Source organism: Lathamus discolor, chromosome 11, assembly GCF_037157495.1.
Source record: "Lathamus discolor isolate bLatDis1 chromosome 11, bLatDis1.hap1, whole genome shotgun sequence".
In the NCBI taxonomy this organism is placed as follows: domain Eukaryota; kingdom Metazoa; phylum Chordata; class Aves; order Psittaciformes; family Psittacidae; genus Lathamus; species Lathamus discolor.
The window spans coordinates 6,085,396-6,108,706 of record NC_088894.1 but is presented as its reverse complement, the minus strand read 5'-3'; the positions used below and the strand labels follow the sequence as shown (position 1 = coordinate 6,108,706).

At 39.9% G+C, this 23,311-nt stretch overlaps 1 protein-coding gene across 3 annotated transcripts in view; it reads left to right on the top strand.

Annotated features, from left to right (window-relative positions):
- The window catches only part of PREX1 (phosphatidylinositol-3,4,5-trisphosphate dependent Rac exchange factor 1), a 156,514-nt gene that overhangs the window by 66,021 nt on the left and 67,182 nt on the right, over positions 1 to 23,311 (top strand). For all 3 annotated transcript variants that reach the window (XM_065691149.1, XM_065691148.1, XM_065691147.1), the window contains exons 3-6: positions 587 to 709; positions 6,360 to 6,464; positions 9,438 to 9,539; positions 20,141 to 20,302. In XM_065691149.1, the coding sequence (XP_065547221.1) occupies positions 587 to 709; positions 6,360 to 6,464; positions 9,438 to 9,539; positions 20,141 to 20,302 (492 nt within the window). The remainder of the gene's footprint in view (positions 1 to 586; positions 710 to 6,359; positions 6,465 to 9,437; positions 9,540 to 20,140; positions 20,303 to 23,311) is intronic.

Sequence of the window (23,311 nt, the reverse complement as noted above, 5' to 3'; positions counted from 1 at the left end):
CGCTATGCCCTTACATAGGCCTTTTAGAACCACTGAGGTCAGTGAAAGGGAACTCAGAAATGCTGCCTGTGTGGCTTGCAAACATCTTACAGTATTCTGCACTCCTGTCAGTGAAATGCTAGATCCCACAGGGCAGAGGTTTAGTCTCTTATTTACAGGTATGTATTTGTGTGCAAGTTTCCAAGTCCCTTTCTTCCAGAAAGTGATTTCTAATGCAAGGGAAGGAAAGGCAAATGACTTCCTGCTTCTGTCTCCTGGAAAATGGTTTTGGTCATTGTCATTCCATTCAGCTGGTTGGTCTCATAGGAAATCTTCTCCAGACTTGAAAGAGGTTGCTCTCATTCGTCAAGCTGAGGTATCTGGAAAGATAACCTTCATTTACAGCAGGTACTTCAGTAGCAATAAAGATTTCTGTAGAGGGGCAGGAAATGGGGAAATATAGTGTAACTAATTCTGTATGATTCCCTGTCTGTGCTTTAGATCCTATCACCACAAGTCTAGAGCCACAATACTTTGGTGCTACTACTTTAACAGAACACTTTCAGGTGTATTAACAGCTAGCAATGTTTTTCACTTTATATTTCAGATCTTATTTTCTAACATCGAAGACATTCTTGGTGTTCACAAGGAGTTTCTGGCTGCCCTGGAATTTTGTTTACAACCAGAACCTCAGTCTCAGCATGAACTGGGAAATGTTTTCTTAAAATTTGTAAGTACAATGACTTAACGCTATCTGAAAGTGCAGTTTCCTGTCATAAGCTCCCATGCCCCTTAGCTAGCTCTAATCTTTCAGGTTTGTGGCAGTACTATGACAATGTGTGTCTTGTATGAAAGTTGTAGGTAGGGTGGGAAAAAACTTATGAATGAGGTTAGAACAATGGAAACCACATCAAATTCTCTTAAACAACAAGGTATTTTTAGAAACTCTTCCTTTTCCCATTGAATATTTTTTGTCCCTTTATTTTCTCACCCAGCTGATCGTATTTTACTGTGAAGAATTTGTCTGCTTTGGTTCCAAAAGTGTCAAAACAGCACAATTTCAAGTAAATGAATAATTCTTCTGTGTATTTTAAAATTGAAACCCACAAAGGTCAAAGATCAAAGTTAAAACCAAAGGCCAATACATCATTTACAGTCGTTAGTGTCTGTGCATAAATATTTCTTTCAGTAAATGAAAGGTAGTGTGAGGTGGTTGATCTTGCTGAAATGCAGCACAAGTTACAACACAGCCTTTTACTGCGGAATAGATGAGTACCTGTATTCTGTAGCTCAAAAAGAAATAAAATTTGGCTTTTGGACTCATAATGCTGGCTCCAGAATGCCAGAGGTACAGAATGTGAAGTAGTCATATGATATGAAATTCTGCCAGTTCTAGGTTGTTTTTTTGACAAACTACTTTTGTATCATCTGACTTTGTGCCCAAGAGCTGAATTATTTGTTCTACTACATCCATAATATGATCATATGTGCTAGCCCAATCCAATCACACTGATACTGCTGGGTAAGCTGGGAAAGCACAGACCTGTACTAAGGGTTGTATAATTGAAGCTTATGCTTTTCTTATCATAATTTGTTTCTTATACTGTGAAATTCTTCCTGTAGTAGATTTTTATTTTGTTTTTAACTTGGCTCAGTTCTCAATCATTTATGTGTGCCGTCCTCTGGCTAACGTGTATATAGAGCATACTGTATATGCAGGATCAGCTATTATATGTACACCTAGTCAAAAGCTGGACTCATTTAAATGCAAAGTTACCTCATTTACATGTATAATACTTGGAAGTTGCACATTTTTTCACTCAGAGCAGCCCTCCTGAGATGTTTTAAAATGAGAAAGCACGTACATAATAGCCATTTCTTCAAATTCTTATTAACTGCATTAAGCCACAGGCCAACTTCCTGTCAAAATATGTTCTATTATGCTTTCATAATCAAAAATCATGCCTTCACAGTTCATCAGGTTTGAGTGGACAGCAATTATACAGCCATTCATTACTCATACAGCTTTACCATCTAACCCCCCCATTTAAGTTTTATTTATGCTGTGGTAATTACTGAAATAGTGTCAGAAAGTGTTATATAGAGATCATGCCCCAAAATTGTATCGGATGTGAGGACTGACGGTCGGCTGTTGAAAAACATGATCTTAGGTAGAGCCTTGAATACCCACTAGAATTATTGCCTTCCACAAGATGTGTTGTACTGATACATTAGTATTCATTAGTGAAGGTATCAAAATTAGAGGGCTTTTGAATGATGCTGTCAAATTGTCTACTGTGTTTGAGTGGCACTGAATAACCAGAAATGTTAATATCCTGTCACTTGACTGAATTCAAGCCTGGTATATGTAGTTATCGGTAGTGTTTTCTTGTATATGAGTGTATTTTGTAACTTTAGTGTTGTTAAATGTAATAATTATATAAGGTTTTATTTATGAAACATGCAACAATACAGGAATTCTGAAACTATAATGCTGGTGAGAATTTGTCTTCTGATAGAGGCGGTTTGTCTCAATACATCTTATGTTGCTGTTTGTGGACTGCATTGGCAATAATGTGTATATCAACTATTTCATGATCCCCCCGGGAAGAAGTATCTTATACTGAAGGAAATAAAACATATGTTTAATTCAGAATGTATAGAAAAGCTGTTTTCATTCATAATTACCTTAAGGAAATACAAGAATACCATTAGGAGCATTGTGGTACCTAAATTGAGCAATGAACAGTCAACAGAAGATTATCAGGAGAGGAGGAAGTAATCTGTCCTTGCATGCAGATTGTTTTTAGGTTTTAGAAGACAAGCTTCACTGTGGTTATTTGAGAAGGGAGGTGAGATTTGTACTCTGTCACTGTAAAGGCTTCTATAGTGAAGCACTCCTGTACCATGGCTGAAGAGCTGCATGTTGTTTAGGCAGCTTACCCAGGGAAAAAATGGGTAACCTGTTTCTTTGGTCTTTCATTTTGGGTTAGTAACACCTGAAGCAAGCAGACAGATTTTGTAAGGGTTCTGAAAGAATAATCACTGCACATTGACTCCGTGAAGTGTTTCAACAGCTGATGTAATGCACTTGCTCTCATATTTAGTTGTGAAAAATTGTTTTACTTCAGACATTGTTTGCCTTAATGCCATTTGATCAGATGATCATGAGTTCGTTGTCTGATGTGGGACGCTAGGATTTCTTTTGGTGTTGTAGTTCAGTATGACTATAACAGACAGTAAAGAACATACTTCACTCAAAATTTCATCTGCATCCTTAAACAAAATGGCATGGAGAAAAGTCTGTAACATCAAAGAGAGTATATACACTGAGCTTGGAATAATCACACCTCATCAGCACAGGCTCTTTTGTGCAGGTCATGAGAATGTATGACTGTCTGCAGAGCAGAAGGGCAGGGAATAGACAGGTGCTTCATTTCTGATATTGCCATATTGCTAGAGCTTTGGTGGAGTACTAGCTAGAAACTTGTTCAAGGGACACATGTTTTCTTCTCATTTTTAGGAGCAGTGTTTTTCATGCTGACAAAACTGTTTCCAACCTGCTTTGAAACATGAAAATGCTTTGTTAAAAATGTGTCCAAATAAAATTGTTACAATTTTCCCAAAGTCTTATTTGCTTTTTCTAGTCAAAACTATTTTCCAATTTGCACTAATTTGTGGGCAGTTCTAATAGACCTAAAATAACGTATTTGGAGAACAAACTATTGGTTAAAGATTTATTTTAACCGAACTAAGAATATTATAGACTTATTTCTGTCACCAAAATCAGAAGGACTAACTATGTATCCAGCAGATTTGCTGAGTAAGAAGGTACATTTTTACGTGGTCACATTTCTGACCATAATTGCACTTTAATATAGAATAACTGCAGGTTCAGAATTCCTGGGCTAACATCTGTAATTATGTAACTGATAATTTCCTCACCAGGGCATGGGAGAGTCCAGGACTGAATGTCACCCAGAGAGGAAATTAAACACTTCAGACACTGAGTAATTTAAAGCATAGTTCTCGTATTTGTGGGTCTCATGCATGAAGGACAGCTGGAAAAGACTTGATGAAAGCACTCTGGTGTGTGTGTAATTATTGTACTGACTTGAGCTTTAGCAAAGGGATTTTGTTGTGATATAAATATAACCTCCCAAAACTCCAGGCACTCAAACCTGCAGTCAGAAACCTGAGCAATGACATTTTGTGTGCATTGATGTAACGGATGCCGTAATGTTAATGGTTACTATTTTTAGTTTCAAGCATGCTGCTTGTGTGCATCCAGGGAGTTGAGGGGAGATGAGAGGAAGAAATGTAGGAGAAACTCGTATATCTGTCTATTCATTCTGTAATTCTTCAGTTTTTATGGATGAAAACAATCTCATGCCTTCCAGTTGCCTCTTTCCTATTGCGCTATGGACCCAGCTCTGCCTTTTCCTGCATCTGGTGATCAGAAGCCTTTGTTTCTTTTCAGCTTCCCAGTATTAAACTCTAGTAGTAATATGAACAGCTGTAGATGAAGGATGAAAGTCTTGAACATCTGCATTCCAGCTCTTTGCACCATACTCTTTGTGGTTGTTGTTTTATTTGTTTTGTACCATTGTTGTTGTGTTTGGACATTCATCCATTTATTCTCAATTCTTCCTTTGGAAGTACAAGGGGAAAATAAAAATCATCAGATTAATGATACACCAAATCCAAAAGCATTTTACAGTCTGTGAGCATGTCCACCTAGCCATTGTGTGTCTGCCCAGAATGTCAAATTCTTATAAACTAATATTAAACACAAGTTCTCTTCCATGTGACAGTAGTAAAGGGGGAATGCCAGATGAATGTAGCGGTGTTCCCTTCGATTTGTGTTATTCAACTCCTTCATTTGACAGTAGTTCTTCGTTTGGATCCCTGTGAGTTGTCTTAAAAGTACCCAGATGCTGCAGATACTCTCAGCTAACAGAGGAGGCTCTGACAAGTGATACGAATCCAATCAATATTAAGAAAAACTAACTTCCTAGTTCAGGGGAGATGGAAAGATTCAGATAGAATGTTTTTAGGCCAGGATCCTAGAGAGAAAATTACTGATGTGAATGCCACACCAAACTCTGGAGGGCATTGTCTACATGGCATGGTGCCCTGAGATGCCTTGCGTTATTACCCCTGGCAGAGGGCCACACTAATGCATCTAAATTACTTCTGATAATGTGAAGTAGAATGCCCGAGTAGCTCTGCATGGTACCTCTGTGTTGTGGCATATGAGCTGACCTGAACCAGGAAAGAACCTATTGTTGTGACAAGCACCCAATAAAAGATGTGTCTTTTTGGTTTCTGTGTCTTGTCCCCCCTTTTATTCCAGTGAATGTGTTACTGGAATCTTGTAACACAGCTGCTGGTTCAACAGCTTTGAAAGGATCAAATCACTCCTTGCCTGATCAGCTCAGGTATGGAGATGGTTGTTAGTGCTGCTTTTGTGAATCATTTCAATGTTTCCAGATATCTGATGTTTGCAATGAGTTGAGCATCTCTGATCATTTTAGACAGAAGTTGTTGCACCGTCTTTGATTCTGGAGAGCACTAAAGCAGAACTTACTGCTGTGAGCTGACCCTTGTTTCTTAACAGGGGATTTCATTCTGCTGCATATGCTGGTCCTTGTGACATGTTCCAGTGCAATTACCTCAGCGTAGTTGTGAAGCTACCTTTCCCTTCCTTTAATTTCTGTAATAATGTTGGTTATTTTGTGTGCATTTGTTGAAATTCTTCCATTTAGAAAAACTGTTATAGACAGCCAAGTCGCTGTTTATTGTTGCACTGAAATAATGAAGCCTGCTGCTTGTTTCAGGACACAGAGCGAACCAGCCAACTCACTGGTGGTTCCTCCCCAGCCCTGAAAGGCAGGGGATTTCCAGCTGCTTGCTTTGTGATATAGTTCCCTTCCAGATCATGGCTCTTCCCAGCCACCTCTGTTTCTTCCTCCTACAGGAGTAGTCAGCACAGCGCAGAAATGTCAGCCCCTTTGCTCCTGGCTTTACTCTGCTCCTACCTAATCTTCAGGAATATCCTGACACACATGCAAGCATCTCTGAGATAGCAAAATCCCTTCTTTCAGCAAAGACCATACTATTTCAGTGATGCATTAAGAGGAAAAGTCCTGGAAGTCTCTGTGCTCAGAAAGCTGATGTTAATTTAGAGTAAGACAGGACTTAATGGAACACCTCTATACATTATTCACGTTAGAGAGGTATCACGTGCTTCATATAAACTGCAACCCTAATGCCACTTTATGTGCACACCTTTTTGTAAAGAATTTGGTATTGGACTGTGACAAAACAGTCAATCCAGTTTTGTCTGAGTCAGTAAGTTACTCTGTTTTTCCTTGCAGAAAGACAAATTCTTTGTGTACGAGGAGTACTGTAGCAACCACGAGAAAGCACTCAGACTGCTGATGGAGTTGAACAAGATCCCAACAGTGAGAACATTCCTCTTGGTAAGCACCTTCTCTAGCACTCTTGACTTACTGATGTGATTTTGCACTGTACTCATAATAACCATATGGTATCCCAGGAATGCTGGGCATTTTGCAGACATTACTCATTCCAGGTGTATAGCACTCAGGATGGATGAGTATTGAAATCATTGATGAGCTGAAGCACAGAACTAAGCACAGCTCTGATATGAGGGATTTCAGTGGAAATGGATTTTTATTTATTTATTTATTTTGTAAGAAGCAACAGAAAATTTGAGCAAAGACTGTGAAAGGAGTAATGCAATAAGTCAGCAGCAGGGCTGTGACTAGTTCCCAGTGGATGTGATTCCCTGCTCAGTTCTCTGACCAATTCACCATCTGCAGAACCACCAGGAAAATGTGGCCTGCTTCTGCCACCCTTTTCCCCAGGAGTCCAGTTGTGGGCAAGAAATGTAGTCTGGATGAATTGCTTTCACTGCGTCATTGCTCCTTGTATCAAAAATTACCTGACTCCCTGTCTAACCTTTGATGTATTAGAATCAGTGTTGGGAGGGAAATGTGGCATACAGCCTTGCAATGCCTCTTGAAGAGGCTGGGTGATAGAATAAACAACCAGTAGATAGTGCCTTCTGCCCAACATTCCTTAATTTTCTTTCTTTTCTTCGATGTTTCTCCTCCTGACCTTCACCCCAACTCTGCTTAACTTTTTGGGGGGTTTCTTGCTTTCCTAGATAGGGACACATAGCATTTGGAATGGGGTTGGCATGTAGGTGGGGGACTAATTCAGCACACTAGCTTTTTTTTTCTTAGAAAATGCTATGAACTAAAAGGAAGGCTGTCTTTCTGCAAAGGACCTGCTTCTCTGTTCTTCTCCCTGCTCTTCTGTCTTTTTTTTTTTCCTTTCAGCCAAAGCTCTTCTCTTTCCCAATATAGTACAGCAAAAGAAAACTACTGCATAAAATGTTTGTCACAAGCAGAGCCAGAGCATTCTTTTAGCCACAAAATACAGGCCTCAGAGGGAGCAGCAGGGACAAGCACTTATGCTGTTGGGTAGTCAGAATCTCTGTTATCTCTGAGTTTTAACAAACCTTGCTAAACCATTAGTTTGAGTCACCAAATGACCTTTGTTCGTGAGATCCTCTGGGTACTTCTGTTGAGAGAATCTAGTGAGAAAGAGGAGAGACGGAAGTGCATGTAAACACCATCCTTCCCAGTATTCAGTGTTCTCCACTGCCACTGGATTGGCAAAAGTCTTCTGTCTGTTACCGGCAGCAGCTGGCAAACTGAGTACAAGGCACATAAAAGATGTCACACTGTCTGCTGTAGCTTGCTGCAGTACCTGAATCCAAGAGACTCTTAAAATAGCCATAAATACGGGAGGAGAGGCTATGCTGAAGTGCCTACTTTGCTGTGCCTGCTGTAATATCTTCCAGGCCTCCCTTCTCTTCTCCACTGCCTCCTAAAGCCAATGCTATAATGCCACCATGCAGAGAAAGCTGCATTAAAATACAAAGCTTTGCTTGTGAGGATAGATTTGGCCTGATTGCCCCTTCACAGCTGCTGAAATATAGAATGTGGGAATGTGTCTGAAAAATCAGTAAGTGTTAAAGGGCAGTTTTGAGCCCAGAGCTAGAGAGAGGGCTGAAAGAAGAGATGGGAAGGACTGAATCACTCGAGACTTGGAAAATTGGACAGGGAGCATTGTGAGCTGGTAGCCAACGCCACGGATCTAGAACAGCCTGGGGAAGGGTTATTTTACAGATGATTGTCTGTAAAAATACCAGTTAGGACTAATGAGATTTATGTATGATGTCTGTGAACATTCCTTGAAGAGCAGGACTGTTGAACTACAGCCAAAAACCTACTAAATTTCAGAGTGTGTCTGGGCCACAGCACACATTTCACAAGGGAAAATGTTATCGGTGATGCCCCAAAGCAAGCAGATGTTGGCTGAACTGAATTTAAACTTTGGCTGCTGTTGACAGGACAGGTTTGCAACCGGGGTGATTCTTGGACCAAATTGTCCAGATTCAGTCAAATATAGGAATGTAGACTATCTAAAACAGACTTGAAGTCCATTTGAGTCCACTACTTGCCTCTGGCAGCAGCCAAAACCAGAATATTCAGGGACACATATAAAAGCTTACAGGTCAGTATTTATCACATGGAGAATACAGATTATCGTAACAAAATAAGGATAGGTCAAGGACCGTAGATTATTTTTTCTATGCCATACCCAATACTTACACTCCCTTTCCATGTCAATCCTGATAAAAAAGTTTCCATAGCAAGTTGAGCACCACTTGTTTGAGGTAATGTGAACAAATTCATCTGTGAAATTGTTCTTCTGGAATGCAGGGACCCTTCAAAATTGTTTGAACTCATTGTGCGAGTATCACAGGGGTTGATCAGTTGCTGCTTCTGTTCCTCAACCTAAAATCCATTTGGACTTGGATTTCTTTGATGTATTGGTCTGATACTTGTCTCCTCCTTTACTGTGTTTAATCAACACTTGGAGGGTAGCTGGGCAAGCAGCACCATGTGCTGTGGCTGGTTGACACGCCATGTGTGCTGGTTACCCAGACAGTTCACCCATGCTGTTTGTCCAGCTGTGATGAGACATAATGTTTTGCCAGAGAATTGGTGGATGTGATGCAGATGACTCATTTATTTAAATTCCACTTCGATTTCCTTCAGACATAAGGATTTGACTGGAGTTAAGGATGTGTTTACTAGGTAGTAAGCTTTATTTTGGCCTTCAAGAGTTTTCTGGACCAACAGTGCAAACTTTGCATTGTGAATAAACACTATTAATTGTTGGGGTAGGTTGGATTCTTTTGTATTTCAGTGGTGAATGAAGTCCCATTTCCTGTGTCTTAGGTGTGGCAAAGTGTTTTCTGACTATAATATGTGTTACAGGAATACAAAACCATGTCCAAGAGCATCTGGAAGCTTTGTGTCTGAGGTAACGTTTGTTTCCTTTTTTGATTACAGGGTTGCATGCTTTTGGGAGGCAGAAAGACGACAGACATTCCACTAGAGGGTTATCTGCTGACTCCAATTCAGAGAATTTGCAAATATCCACTTCTGCTTAAGGTAAACCAAAGAAAGTATTTCTCCAGATGGTTGTTTATGCTTGGAGTGATTCTGTGTTTTTGTAGTCCTGGCTCTTGTCACTACTACCTTCCTGGCTTGCACTTGGAAAAGTTGGATCCTCTCTGAAGAAAATGGCTTTTTATGGGTACTGTCAAAATGCTGCCTGAAGCTGACAGGCTGCTAAATCTCATAATGGTGTGGCTAGACCAGACATGGCAACTACTGAATAACTAATGCCTTTTGACTTCAGTTCTGTTCAGATGTTTACTAAGGCTTGAGTGCTATTTTAGCCACTTCCTGAAAAGCTTTGTTCAGAAAAAATAGTATCAGTGTTCTGAAGGACTGGATGGCTCTGGGGACTCTAAATGGGATACATCTTTCATCATGAAGTCTTTAGTTTGAATGTGTTCAGGTCAGTAATGATCAAAATCCTGTATCATCTGACAGCTGTTTGGAGGCTTGTTTGAAAAGTGGTTGGTTGTCTCAGAGGAGTTCCCAGTGGATAGGTGTCATTGCAGAAATGAGTGCTGCAATTGGCAGTAATTGGCTGCCTTGCTAGTATTCTTACTGTAGGAGCTAAAGAATAAAAGACTTAAAACAAGCCAACTTCCCTCTCATCCCTGCAGGTCAAGGCTGGGTCACACGTCTGATGGGGATGAGGAGAGGGAAAAAGGGAAAGCAGTTTCTGGGAGAGCTACATCACCAGTGGCTGTGTAGCTGCTCTGTGACTAGCAGCCATCAGTCTTTAGTGATGCCAGTCTCTTTCTCAGTAACATTATATTTATTAAAATAAAATTAATGAATAAAAAATATAAAAAGAAATTGTGAATGACATGTACCTTCCTGAGTTGTGAAAGAAAGTAACAAACAATTTAAATCTGTTGCAGTTCTGTGTCCCTGCATTCAGCATGATTAAAGGTTTTCACAGGTACAAGCTGGTAAACGCAATACTTATCTGTTGTTCACTTTACAGTTGTTTGTTTCATCTGATAAATATTGAAATCACTTCTTTCCATTCAGTTGGAGATTTCAGAGCCAAACTTTAAAATTTTTTCCTACAGGTGGAATCATTGTCTATACAGCTGTGCACAAGCCCATCTTAGAGCAGGCATTCATGCACCATTCCTTATGGATGTAGCTACTGGGATTTATGTATATACAGCCAATTTATCAGTCCAGTCAATCTGTCCACAACTCCACTTACAGTTGGAACAAACAAAAGCGCACACACAGTTGAGGCACATGGCAGCAGGAGCTAATGTGTGAGACAGCTACAAACATTTCTTCCACATACTAATCATAGTCAAGATAGGGTAAAGGATGCCTAGATCAGAAAAGCACGTAAGTGGCTCCAGCATGGATTTATCTTCAGAGAGAACTGGTTCTGTAGAGATAATTGAAAACCTAATGAAAAAAACTGAAAACCTCAGTTTAAGTCCATTGTGTTTATTTGGGGTTAGTGTGGAAAGGATTTGGTGGCTGTTCAGCCTGTGGCTTTATGTGATGACTGTGAACAACATCCATGTGCACAGAAAAGGAGTTCCTGTGGCATCTGATACTGTAAACAGACCAGGGGATGTGGGGACCTTAGAATGTGCATTCCTGCCCAAGTGTTTTGATACTGATTATGTTTTCTTGTTTTCACTCTGTAGTGTTTTCTGTGGTTATTATCTAGCTTTATGTTCAAGACTGACAATCGGAGATTTTGATTCCTTACAGGATTCCCTTTTCTGTTTTCCAAGAAACTTCAACCAGAGGAAGTAGTGGCTGGGTTCTTAATTTTGAATTGTTCTCTACATTTGTGCTGTTACTAAAAGATGAAGAGTTAATCTCCTTCAGGTTTCCTGTCATGGTTTACCCTTTGTATGAAGAGAGTCATTAATGAGTAGAGTCTGGAGACCACATTTATTCATTGATTTATTCCATGCTGGAGATACCTTAATCCACTTAGAGTGGTCAGTTTCTGGGTTGCCTTTGCCGTGCTTATCTAAAAGAGATATTTAACCAGTTTTATCCCAGTATTTTCCAAACTTTTTGGACCAAAAGATCACTGTTAGTACTCCATTTTTCTTATATTTTGCTCTGTCCCTGTTAAGCTTGAAGCAGCTCTAAGGTCAGTGTGGTTTCATTTAACAGATCTGACTACTCTGTATGTGGGCCACCAGTCATCTCTCAAGCATAGTTTGGGGACCTCAGCTGTAAGCCATGCACATAGATGTCTTGGAAAACTCCCTACATTTCTTCTGCACCTCAGTGCCTCTTCTTTTTTTGTTTTCAGTATGACTTTGTTGCTGAATCACCCATTGCTAATCAGACCTGCTTTATTTCTAAGCTTTTCAGAAAGCATGAGTGTGAGTTGTAGATGTCTATCAGTTTGGATCATCTGTAGACTTTTAACAACTGACAGAAACTTGACTTGCAAATTAAAATCTCTGTTCTGTTGTAAGAGCTCTTAAAATACTAGAATGGCAAAACCTGCCAATACTATAAATTGTTTGAAATATCAGGGCTTTTACTCAAATGCCATGAGGATGCTGGCTGCAGAAACATGCTTAGAAGAAATACACCTTTGATTACAAGATAGTAGCGTCATCAATACAATTATGTTTTGGTAGGCTTCAGCTTAAGTTTTCCCATTCCTCTGTACCATTCTAGGGAGGCATTTCGGCAAGTCTGGGGTTCTGTATAAGGGATTGGAAGAGCTACAGATGGACCAGTTTCTTGCTTTTCTTCAGGCATTTGCTTTGCAATGGGGCAGTAAACAAAATACTAGAACAAAGTAAATACTTCTAAACCGTAACACCAATCTTTCCAGGTTCAGTGGCAGCTAAAGTCATTGAGCTCTGAGGATCAAATATTGGCCTGTGGAAACAAATTGGTGGTTTCCACTTCCACATACATGTACAACTGTAAGTATCAAAAGACTGGATTGCACAGCCCTGTCTTCTTTGAAAGCTAAAGCCAAGACCAGTAAGGCTAAGACTGAGTCAATGTTTCTTGCTTTCAAGCCACAGTGGGGTAGAACACAGATAACTTTGTCCTCTGACACCAACTCTGTGCCTTCTGGGGTGGGTACTTGGGTGTTTGGCTCTGGTGCAGTTGACCCAGACCCTTGTGTACTTGTTGAACAAATAGCATGAAGGGAGCCAACAGGAGGAGCTGTGACGAGGCATCTGGTGATCTTGCATTCCATCTTTCTATAGATTTCTTCTTGTATACATGCTGATATAAATCACACACTGTTCAGTACTTGAGAATTTCCTGGACAGGAAATAAAAGCTTAAAGAAAAAGCTGAGGGGAATTTCATTTTGGTTAGGCAACAAATCTGCCTCAGTCAGTGAGAATCTGCCATTACAAGGGGTTGTTCAGCTTGGAAACTATCTGTGATGAGTAAAAGTGTAGTTAATGCTCTTTCTCAAAGGTAGTGAATTCACAGTGAATAAACTGTATACCATTCAAGACCTGTTTGACACTGGCTAGCACAAAATTACCAGAGTGGACACAAATGTTTCAATCATGAGAACAGCCAAGGGAAAATCCAGGCTGATTCTGTTATCGCTGACCAGGAAAATGCAACTCTCCATGCCAGAAAAAAGTAGATTTAAAAATAACACAACCCTCAAATTAAGTATTTGCTCTCCCTTTGCTACTGAACTGCAGTTATTGCTCCCGAAATAGCTGGTTTGTATTCATGGGGATTGGATCTTATTTTATCTAATTCCCAGGGCAAACAGATACTACTGTATTCTAACTGATGAGAAAAGTCATAGGCTAGAGCTATCCTACTTTCCTCTTTTACTTTGTAATTAACAAGAGTTTGTGAACATCCAGATTGTGTAGTAACTTTGATATAACCTTGTTATAGTAAGTATTTTAGTATGGCTACAAGATCGTATGAACGAAGTAAATCAGACTTGTCTGTGTTTGAAAGTCAACCTAAGTAGTAGGGAAAGACGTGTTTAAAATACTACGACTATTTTTTATTAATATCAGATGTGAGTATTCTTCTTCAGAATAATAGCATCTAACATGGAATTAATTTGGATTATTTAATTAGGAAAAATATACTGGAGCAACTCCAGGTGCAGATACTCATTAAGCATATATTGCAGTTACTTCCAATGTCAAGTGTGGCATCCTGCAGTTGGGCATCTTATGTTACAATTACTGACTGTAAACAGGGGGTTTGGTGGTTTTTGCTTTCTTTCTGTCTGTTTTCAAAACTTGTATGTGGTTTGAAGAGTGGGACTTAAACCTAGCCATGGTGTTTCGTAACACCATGCAAACAGAGAAGTGATGATATTAGTATTTTTGTCCCTAATACAGCTTTTGTCTGCTTTGTGCAAGAAAATTGTTGGTCAGTAAGTTTTATCCCTACTCCAAAGCCTCTCTAATGTGACCTTCACTTTTCTTTTTCTTGCTGTGAAACTTCAGCAATGATTTGAATTCTATTTGAGGATGTAGGAGTTATGAATATTTGTTAGTATGAGCTTCATCATAAGGTTTCCTTAAAAGTGAGAAAGGGGCTTGCGCTAGGTTCGAACAAAACAAAACTGCTTGTTGTGATGGGCATTCTAATTTGGTGAGAAGGAAAGCAGCAAACAGATGCACAGACCTTGAGAGCATATACTGTGTGAGCAACTTAAAATTCCAGTGCATGTATCTTGCTGCGTAAGTATGTTCTAGCAGAACATTTTGGACTAAAGCAGCTCTGTCTCACCAGTAATAGCTGTATGACTCTGTATTAATTAGTGTGAACCACACTACTTAAGAGGAGAAGCAGCTGTTTGTGTAAACCAATCTCGGAACAAAAATAGCCTTTTTCCCTTAATAAAGAGCATTTATGTCAGCGATAAGAAAACCCTAGGGGAGTGGTGATCATGAGTTAATCACACCGCTGGGGTGGGGATTAGGAGCAGTCATTTCTGCCTCCTTCCTCCCGGTGCACCAGGAATGTGCAGCACATGATAGCTGCACCCCAATGGCTCCCAGCACATGTCACTGAGATGGTTTCTTGTTTGATGTCTGTTCTTTTAAGGAATTGCTCAAACTGCAGCCAGAAATGCACATTCCACTTCTAGTCCTTTAAAAATACCTCATAATGTACACAACCTCATGAACGATTTCAGGCAGCAACTGTGCATTGCTTCATGTGGTGGAAAAGTCATTGACCCTAGGAAGGGAAAAAAATCTGGATACAAAAAGCTGAGTGTCCAGATTCAGAATCCTTTTGAGAAGGAAAGCCCAACACTGGGACACACACAATTCTTAACAAAAGCAGTGCTGGGACATTGAAAGGCAAAGATGAGAAGCTAGGTTGGAGAAAGGTTAATTCACTGTCTCCCTCTTCTTCCTCTCCATTCATCTCAGCTGTTCAAGGAAAAGAACCTGCCAATAGGCCACAACTGGACAGATTTAATCTTTGGGGGTGTGAATTTTTGTTGTGGGGTTTTTTGTTGGTTCCCCATCTTCCCCTTTCCTTCTTCCCCCTGCCCAAGGAAAGTGGTGTTGCTCTTAGATTCATGGCATTGCCTGGTTGAAATCCAACTCTATGTAGCACAGCATTAAAAACGGTATATACCCTACAGAGTTGTCAGGAACACTGCCAATTTGTAAATCATACTTCTGTCTTCCACACATTCTATATATAATCACAGATAACTGGTAATATTTATAAAACTGGAAACATGTTTTAGTTGCATTTTAATTTAGCATATGTTGTAGATTTGATGGCACATTGAATGTAATCTGTTTTACTGATTTATTGTTGCTTGTCTAGTCTTTACCCTGCAGAAACATTGACATAAATTACAAATTTTAATTATATACAGAATAAAAAAAAACTGTTATGATTGGCAGGTACACAGATAGAGCCTTGTGTAACATTTACTTTCTGGTTAGATTAAGTGGAAAATAAATTTTAATACAAGCAAATATTCAAAACTCTAAAATAGGACAATAAACCTCCTGGAAACAGTTATATTCACAGAAAGATAGTGTTTGGATTCTGGGTTTTGGGTTTTTTTTTAGAGCACATTTTGGAGTTGAACTGTTTATTAACACAACTTTTTAAACTGATAATCAAAGAAATACATTGTCTTTGTTATCTCTGTAATCTTGAGATATTCAGTAGGTAAACAACGGATGTACCTCTGAAACCATCCTCTATGTGTGCCCTGGTTTGTGGTGCAGAGTGGGGCAGCCTGGCAAGCCATGATTTGTACCAGTCAATGCACAAGGTTAATGTTCATTGCAAAAATCCATGTTAAGCTGTGTCTGATTGTCCTCAGGAGTATAAAGATAGGAGGAAGGAATTTGAAATACAGTGACTTGGAAATTTCAGCTGCAAAGCATGTGTTGAGTTGTCAGGTTTAAGTACACAACCAACCATTTTTATGTGGCAGGGGAGGGCATGGGGAAGGATGACAGAGGTGTCTTGGTTTAAAAGAGCTCAGTTAAACAGAAGAGCATCCTTTTTTCTAGGAAATATTAAAGTTGTTTCTACATTTACCCCCCCCTCCCCCCCCGTTTCCTCTGCCCGCCTGCTTTGTTCGCTACTCATCCCTTCTGCCACCTCTTTGCATCTTTCTGTGTCATGTTCTTTTTGCTGAGTTCCCTCCTCAAAGTTTTTTTGTTTGGTGGCTGTTTTTTCGGGGGGAGAAGCACAAATAACGAATCAACAAATGAGCAGCTGATGTGTTTGTCGTCTTCTGTGATTTAGTTCTTATATTTAGATTCCATCATGTTTAGAGCTTTTAACCTTCAGCTATTTAAAGCTATAGCTGAGATTGAAATACTTAAGGTGGAAATCCTTTTACTTCATTGCATAAGCAAAACCTGACATTTCTTAGTAGGTTAGATGTAGATATCCTATCCTTCCTTTCTGTATGCTGTTCAGGAAGACAGTATAGCTTGGAGTGCTCTGTAACTCCTGTTGTAAAATGAGTTGTGTTCTGTGTGTAGGTGTTAAGAGTGGCATAACCTCCAATCTTTGCAGCTATAAAAGAGGAGTGAAATAAAAGGGAAATTCTCTGCCCAGAGGACACAGTTCCTATTTAAGTTCTTTTAAGAACAAATTTTTTTCCTCCCAGCTTATGATATGGAATACCTTTGCAACTCCTCCACCTTCGAAAAAGAGAAAAGTCAGAGGATAATGGCGAAGAAATTAGAGGCAGTGAAAAATACCAGATTTTCTGTTCACCAGTGGAGGATTATTATGAATTAGTTTAAGAAACTCTTTGCAAGGAATAGTTTTCTGCAAGTGACATCAACCTCGTTTCCTGGACCTATTAGTGTGTGAATTGCAACACATGAGATAGCAATTCCAGACAACATACATGAGCTTTGTGGAGGACGAGACACTCATACCCAAGGTTTGCCATCTGGTCCGTTTCTCAGCTGCTTTTCAAAATGTTGTCAAATGCTCTCAGAGTTTACACATCATAAATCTGTCACTAAAATAAATAAGTGCCCAGGGCTCCCTGACTGTGTTTCAGAAGTGCTAGGCTCTGCTCTTTTGGGGGAATGGCAGTGTCAGAGCAGTGTGGCTCTTCCTCAGAGGGCTTAAGACTAGGCGGTGGTGAGACAAGTTCTCCGACTGTCTGTGCCACTTAAGCAGCTGACTGCCCCAACCAGCACCCTTCCTGTCTTTCCCAGCCATCTCTCCAGGTCCTTGGGCAGAACTGCAGGCACCAGGAGTGATGAAGAAGCCATGCTTATTGAAGCAGAAGCCTGCTGTGAATGAAGAGTTCTTTTTCTGTGTCTTGGTGATATTTCAGAAAGGGCTGTTTAGACAGGGCTGGTGTGTATGCATATCTGTTTCCAGAGCAGTGTGGGAGACACTGGAGCTGCAGAACTTCATTGATTTTTAATGAGAGTCATGTAGCAAAAATCCTGCACTCTGTTTTGGAAGCATGGAGCAGAGGCTAGTGTCACCAAAGTGCAACATCCCTCTGCTGCCTTTTCTTCTTGAACACTTTCGTTGTCCTTATCCTCAGGAAAAGTAAAAAATTCCATAGGGAATTTCACTTGTGATATCAACTGCCATTTGTAGCAGCCATCCCCTTTTTCCTGTGCGTGTGTTACTCTCTAAATCAACCAAGATCATTAACTCCTCTCTCTTACTGGGATTCCTCGCTGTCAGCACATTACCCATCTCCTTTGTCATCCATCTGACAAGAGCCATTGTCAACTTCCATTTATAATTTTTAAAAAGAGTAATTGTAGCTATGAGTAAATTCTCAAAATACCAAATCTATGCCAAGAACTGAGCAGTTATGTTTCATAGGACAATTTCGACATTCCCGTCCATTCATTTGGGCCTTTCTGTCTCCAGGGTCTGTCTGTGTGGGAATGAGAGTACCTCCCATTGCTGTATTTCAATTCTCAGAAGACCTGTCTCTTGCATTACTTAAAGGAGCCTCGGTCACAAAATGGTTTAATCTCAAGATGCAAATGTCAGTTTAAAAGCTTCTGCAAAATGGAGTTGTTAATAAATAAATAATTAAAATACTCTGAGTTTCTGTAACAGTTGGTCTCAAGATAGTTTACTTGTGCTAGTGAATAAAGTCTTGGCAGTGTGAGGGAGCAGAGGAAGCACTGAGTCTGTGTAAAGGTTGAAATAAATCTGTACTACTTCTAACTCTAGCTTCCTCCTTTCAAATGTGCCTTCCAGTTTTGCTGTTATCTGAGCATCCCACAGTATATTTATTCTACAGTTACTCCTACTAGTAGAAAAATACAGCTAAATACGTGCAAACCTGTCACATGCTGAAAAGCTGTCTGTCTAAAGAACTCTGTAAAGCAGATCTGTGAATCAAGACTAGGACAGAGAAAGTTCCTTGATTTAGTAGCTCAGAGTGTCTGGATTAGCAGCTATTATAGTCACTGTAAGTTAATGCAGGCTTCAGCAGGACTCGAACTTCAGCCCACATCTCTCCACTCTCTGAGAGGCCACGTAACTTGAGACTAAAACCCACCAGTTAATTTGATCTAGAGGCTGTGTGTGGACATAAGTCAATTGAGGAGCAGTGCTTGTATTACAGGTTGTGTGACCAACTCGGGCAAGGTGAGCCTCAGCACTACTCGGGATCATACCTGAAACTGGACTATGCCAGCGCCCAGCAAGACAGCATGGCACAAAGATCTTTAATGTCAATATTTTGTGTGGTGAAGGGACACTTGCTCAGGTTAATGTGTTGATATGGAGAAGCAAAAGACAAACCAGACCACAGAGTGAGCCTAGTTGGAGCCCATGACAGGCATTTGGGGATTGTAATCACTTAATCTTGGATGAACAACAACTGTAACAGGCTATGTTTGCCCTTAGCTGTGGGAACTACGGATTGAAGTAGTTTAGCTGTGTTCAGACCACAGTGCTGTGCAGGCTGTCTGGTGGTACTCAGACTCATTATGGTGTCTCATGCAAAATGATGCAGTTCAGCAGCAGTTTGCCATTTAAATGTAGGTCTTTAAATAGCATGTTGAAGCAAAATAGAACATAGTGAGAAAGTTAAATATTCCAGGCAATCTAAAAATGTGGGTCTTAAACACCATATTAGGTATCAAGATGAAATTACCAGCCTTAGTAAAGGTTTCTCTAATGTATTTTTATTCAATTGTGGCTGACTGTAAAATACTACTGGTCTGAAAGATGATTAATTGTGAGTTGACAGTGGTTACCCCTATTGCTAAACTGGTTAATATTGTCAGGTGCCAAGTTTTCCCACTGCTGTTTTTCTGTGGGCAGTGTTTGACTGGGCTGTTGTTCATTGAGTCAGGTGAAGCAGAGTCTCTTAGGAGCTCTTCCAGAGCAGAGATTTTATTCATCTCGATGTTAATCTCTCCAGTCAAAACACGTACCCCAATCTCCCAAACATAATCTGGGGAAGAGTCCCTGTTAAATTCCTGCTGTTTTCTTGGCCTCTTTCTCCACAGTTCAGACACTGAACTGAATGCCAGAAAGTCTTGGTTCTGCAAGTCACATGCCATTGGGAAAGTTATTTACTCTCTGTAAATTAATTTCCTCCTTCATAAAATTATTGTTTTACATAAAAATATGGACAGCTGTGGCTAGTGAATTTCCCTGCAATTTCTGGATAGAGTCATCATGCAGAGAGCTGTAGGTGCTTTTCCACATGTGGTGGTTGACCTTGACTGGCGGCTGTCTGCCCACCCAGCCACATTCTTACTGTCACTGTTCAACAGGGAGAGAGGGGGAGAAAAAAAATAAGATGAAAACTGCTTGTGGATTGAGATGAAGACAGGAAGATCACTTACTAATTACCATCACAGCCAAAACACACTCAACACAATTTGTTGCCAGTGATAAGACGTTTTGATAAACAACCCCACCTTCTCCCCAGTCCCTACTCTTTTCCTCAGTCTCAACTTCACACCTTCATTCCCAGCCCCTCTACTTCCCCCCAAGGCCTACACAGGTGAAGAACAGAGAACAGCATCTACAATAAGATGTTCACAACTCCTTTTTAATTTGCAGTGGTTCTGGCATTTTCGTATGGTATTGCAGGCTTGTGCCTTTCTGTGACCTGCTTCTAAGTTTACAGAGCATGTTTTCTTTTCTTTCTACTTTTTTTTAAAGGAATTAGCTAAGAGGACTCCCTCCAAGCATCCTGATCATCCAGCTGTCCAGAACGCATTGCAGGCCATGAAGACGGTCTGCACAAATATCAATGAGACCAAGAGACAGATGGAGAAACTGGAAGCCCTTGAACAGTTGCAGTCCCACATTGAAGGATGGGAGGTATGATGTAGGACTGCAAAGCTCCCCAGAGACAGTTTGCTACACAGTTTTAATGGGCTCAAGTTTAGTGACTCATACTGTGTACAGGGATTTTTGTTTTCTTCGTGATGTGCAAATGCTCTTGGGGGTGTGGGTGGCATCACACTGATGAGTTTAGAATATATGTTTATTTTGAGTGTGCAGGCTGCTGCTAAATTGTAGCAGAACAAATGGACTATGAAAGAAAGGAAGTTGTTAGAGCTAGAATGGGCTGAAATTTCAAATGGGTAGATCTCATCTGAAAATTTCAAATAAGTCTAGAAGATGAAATCAGAACTGGTCTAAATAACAGAAGTTTCTCTTTTCATTCCTACAAGACTTTATGTTTTTCAGGAGTTTTGAAAGGTATCTCCCTTAGCTTCATACGGATTTCCTGTATAAAAGATAAAGGTTAGATTAGCAAGTATTAGATTAGAAAGCAACTGGTATATTTGTGTTTGGTCCAGTTAATTTACTCATGGATGTGTTTCTGTTGATGTGTTTATCAGTAGGTGGATCTGTGTAGGTAGAAGCGTTTACTGTGGAAGGGAGAAAAATAACAAGTGAGAAAACTTGAATGAAGCTGGGGGGAAGAAAAAGTCTGGAAAAAGATACTGAGAAGTCAGGATGGTGTGGAGTGTTGGCAGCTTATCTTGTGATGACTGTAGTTGAGGCCCTTGAATAAGTGGAATTGAAAACCTCTGGGACATGCACCATAGGGAGTCAGGGTGTTAAATGGTCTCCTGGAGAGATTGGTGTCGTCATTTAGTGAGACTGATACTGCCAGCTGAGGATTTCTTAGCTGAGGACATTTTGTTAGAGGTCATGTAAACTTCCTCATGTTCAGATGCTTGGGTGCTCTCCATGACTCTTTTGGGTTGTTTTTTATCTTTCGTGTATGTTTTAAACCTTGCTCATTTTTTCCCTGAAGGATGTTCTTGGCATTCAGCTAAAGACATGAGAACAACCCAGATATCCAGCTGTGTAATTTTTGGATAGCAACCTCAGCAAACAAAGTCATGTAATGTTCTATATAGCAAGACTTCTAGAAGTAATTAAAACATTTCAGGTTCAATGCGCTCATGGGTCATCTGGGCAAGAGGCATGGTTTCAGCTCTGGAGCCTGAAGCATGGCTGTTAAAGTGTCCATGATGCCATAATGAAGTGGTATCCAAACTTACTGATATCTTGGGGTGGTTTTTTTTTAGGGATTAACTTACCTGCAGCAACATTCTGGGGCTGAAAACCCTTTCAGATTCGTTTATATACAGTTTTGTAACAAAGTCACCTAGGTCACTCAGCTCAAAATTTCAAAAAGGAAGAAGTGTTTTCCCTCCCAGTAAGCTGAGGAACGTTTCTAATTACTCTAATGACATATTACGAGGAGAAAAAGGAGCTTTATGCATCACAGAGCCAGACTAATACTCAACACAATGGTCTCTCTTATTTCTGTAAATATAGAGAGGTTTGAAACTCATTGACAGTTTCCTATCTTCAGAGTACCAGGGGTGTTATAATGACAGTATAGCAAAGTGCTGTGTTTGTAAACAACTGGTTTTAGTTCTTTCACATGTATTTTCCAGTTTATTCCCAATGAGAAGGGCTCCTAACTTCTATCTTTTGAAAGCTGCAGTTGCTGAATTGAATTATTAGCTCAAGAATGCAGTGCTGTAAGCACAGAGCTGGCTGTGGGAAGAAGTCTATAAGATAAATGTATGCCTATTTTTAGTTTATCTGCTAGCAATTCCTCCTATGAAATAAAAAATTTCCCTTTTCTGTTAGCATGGATATGGATTTTGAAACACTGGTGCCCTGTACATATGGTTATATACATATATATGTATATATCTATGTTTACATATACATATAACCATATATATATAATTTGACAATAAATTTGACATGCTAATTCGACAAGCCCTACAGCTTCCAGCAGTTTTAATCCAAGGCATCTAAATTGTCAAAATGAAGTGAAGCTCAGCTTACTTATGAACAAGTATTTTATGTTTGTAAGGGATGTAGCCTGAATCTGAGGAAGTGTTCAAGAAGCCCAGCATGAAGTTTGGTGTTAATTTGTTCACATAATTTGGAACAGGCTTTACCATGTCTTAAGTTTTCTGTTTAACCAGACCAGCAGTTTCACTGGTGTCTAAGACTTTGCACTCCTTCCAGCTGTCCTAATGGACATCCCTGGTCTGATCTTCATCCTACTGCCATCAGTGCCACCCTCAATATTTCCAGCACAAAGAAAATTGTGACATATTTTTGCTTCTGCAGAGTCTCTTCTTGTTCTTGAGAGTCATCTGTAGCTATACTAAGAGCAGGAGTTGTTTTTTAGAGCAATTTCCTCAGTTCAGCATATTTTCTTCAACATGTCCACCCACCAATCTGCATCTCCTTCTCTAATACAACTGTCACTATCACTGTCATACACTGAGCGTATCCTGGCATCATTCTTTCAGTCTCTTTCTGAGATTATAATGAGGGAACACGTTAAAGGCCAAATCTGGGAAGCTACTGAAGGCCTGCAGCTTATGCAGAGGTTCAGCAAAATGAACTCTGCTCATATTCATTCTTCTGGAATGCACAGAATCCTTGCAGATGTATATTATGGATTAACCTCAGACAGATCAATTTGATTCTGGTTAATCCTTCTGGGAAACAAAGTTTAGCTAAAAAAAAAATGTGTGGGGGGGAGGAAGACAAGTAGAGGATGCATGTATACAGTTTATATACTTTCGTATACAGTGTTTTTGCTTGCTTAGTGGAGAGCAAGTTAATATGCTGTTTCTGTTAATTATATATTGTTTTTTCTTTGGGGAGTTCTTCTTGTGAGTCATTGTGAGTGATTTTTACACAATTGCTATGTATCCCCAAATTCTCCAGGTCTGAAATGCACAGGAGTTTTAAGAGATGTGTTAGTGCTTAGGCAGATCAATCATTTGGGCTGTAATTTGCATTTTTACCAGCTATGTTGTTTTCATTCTTTCT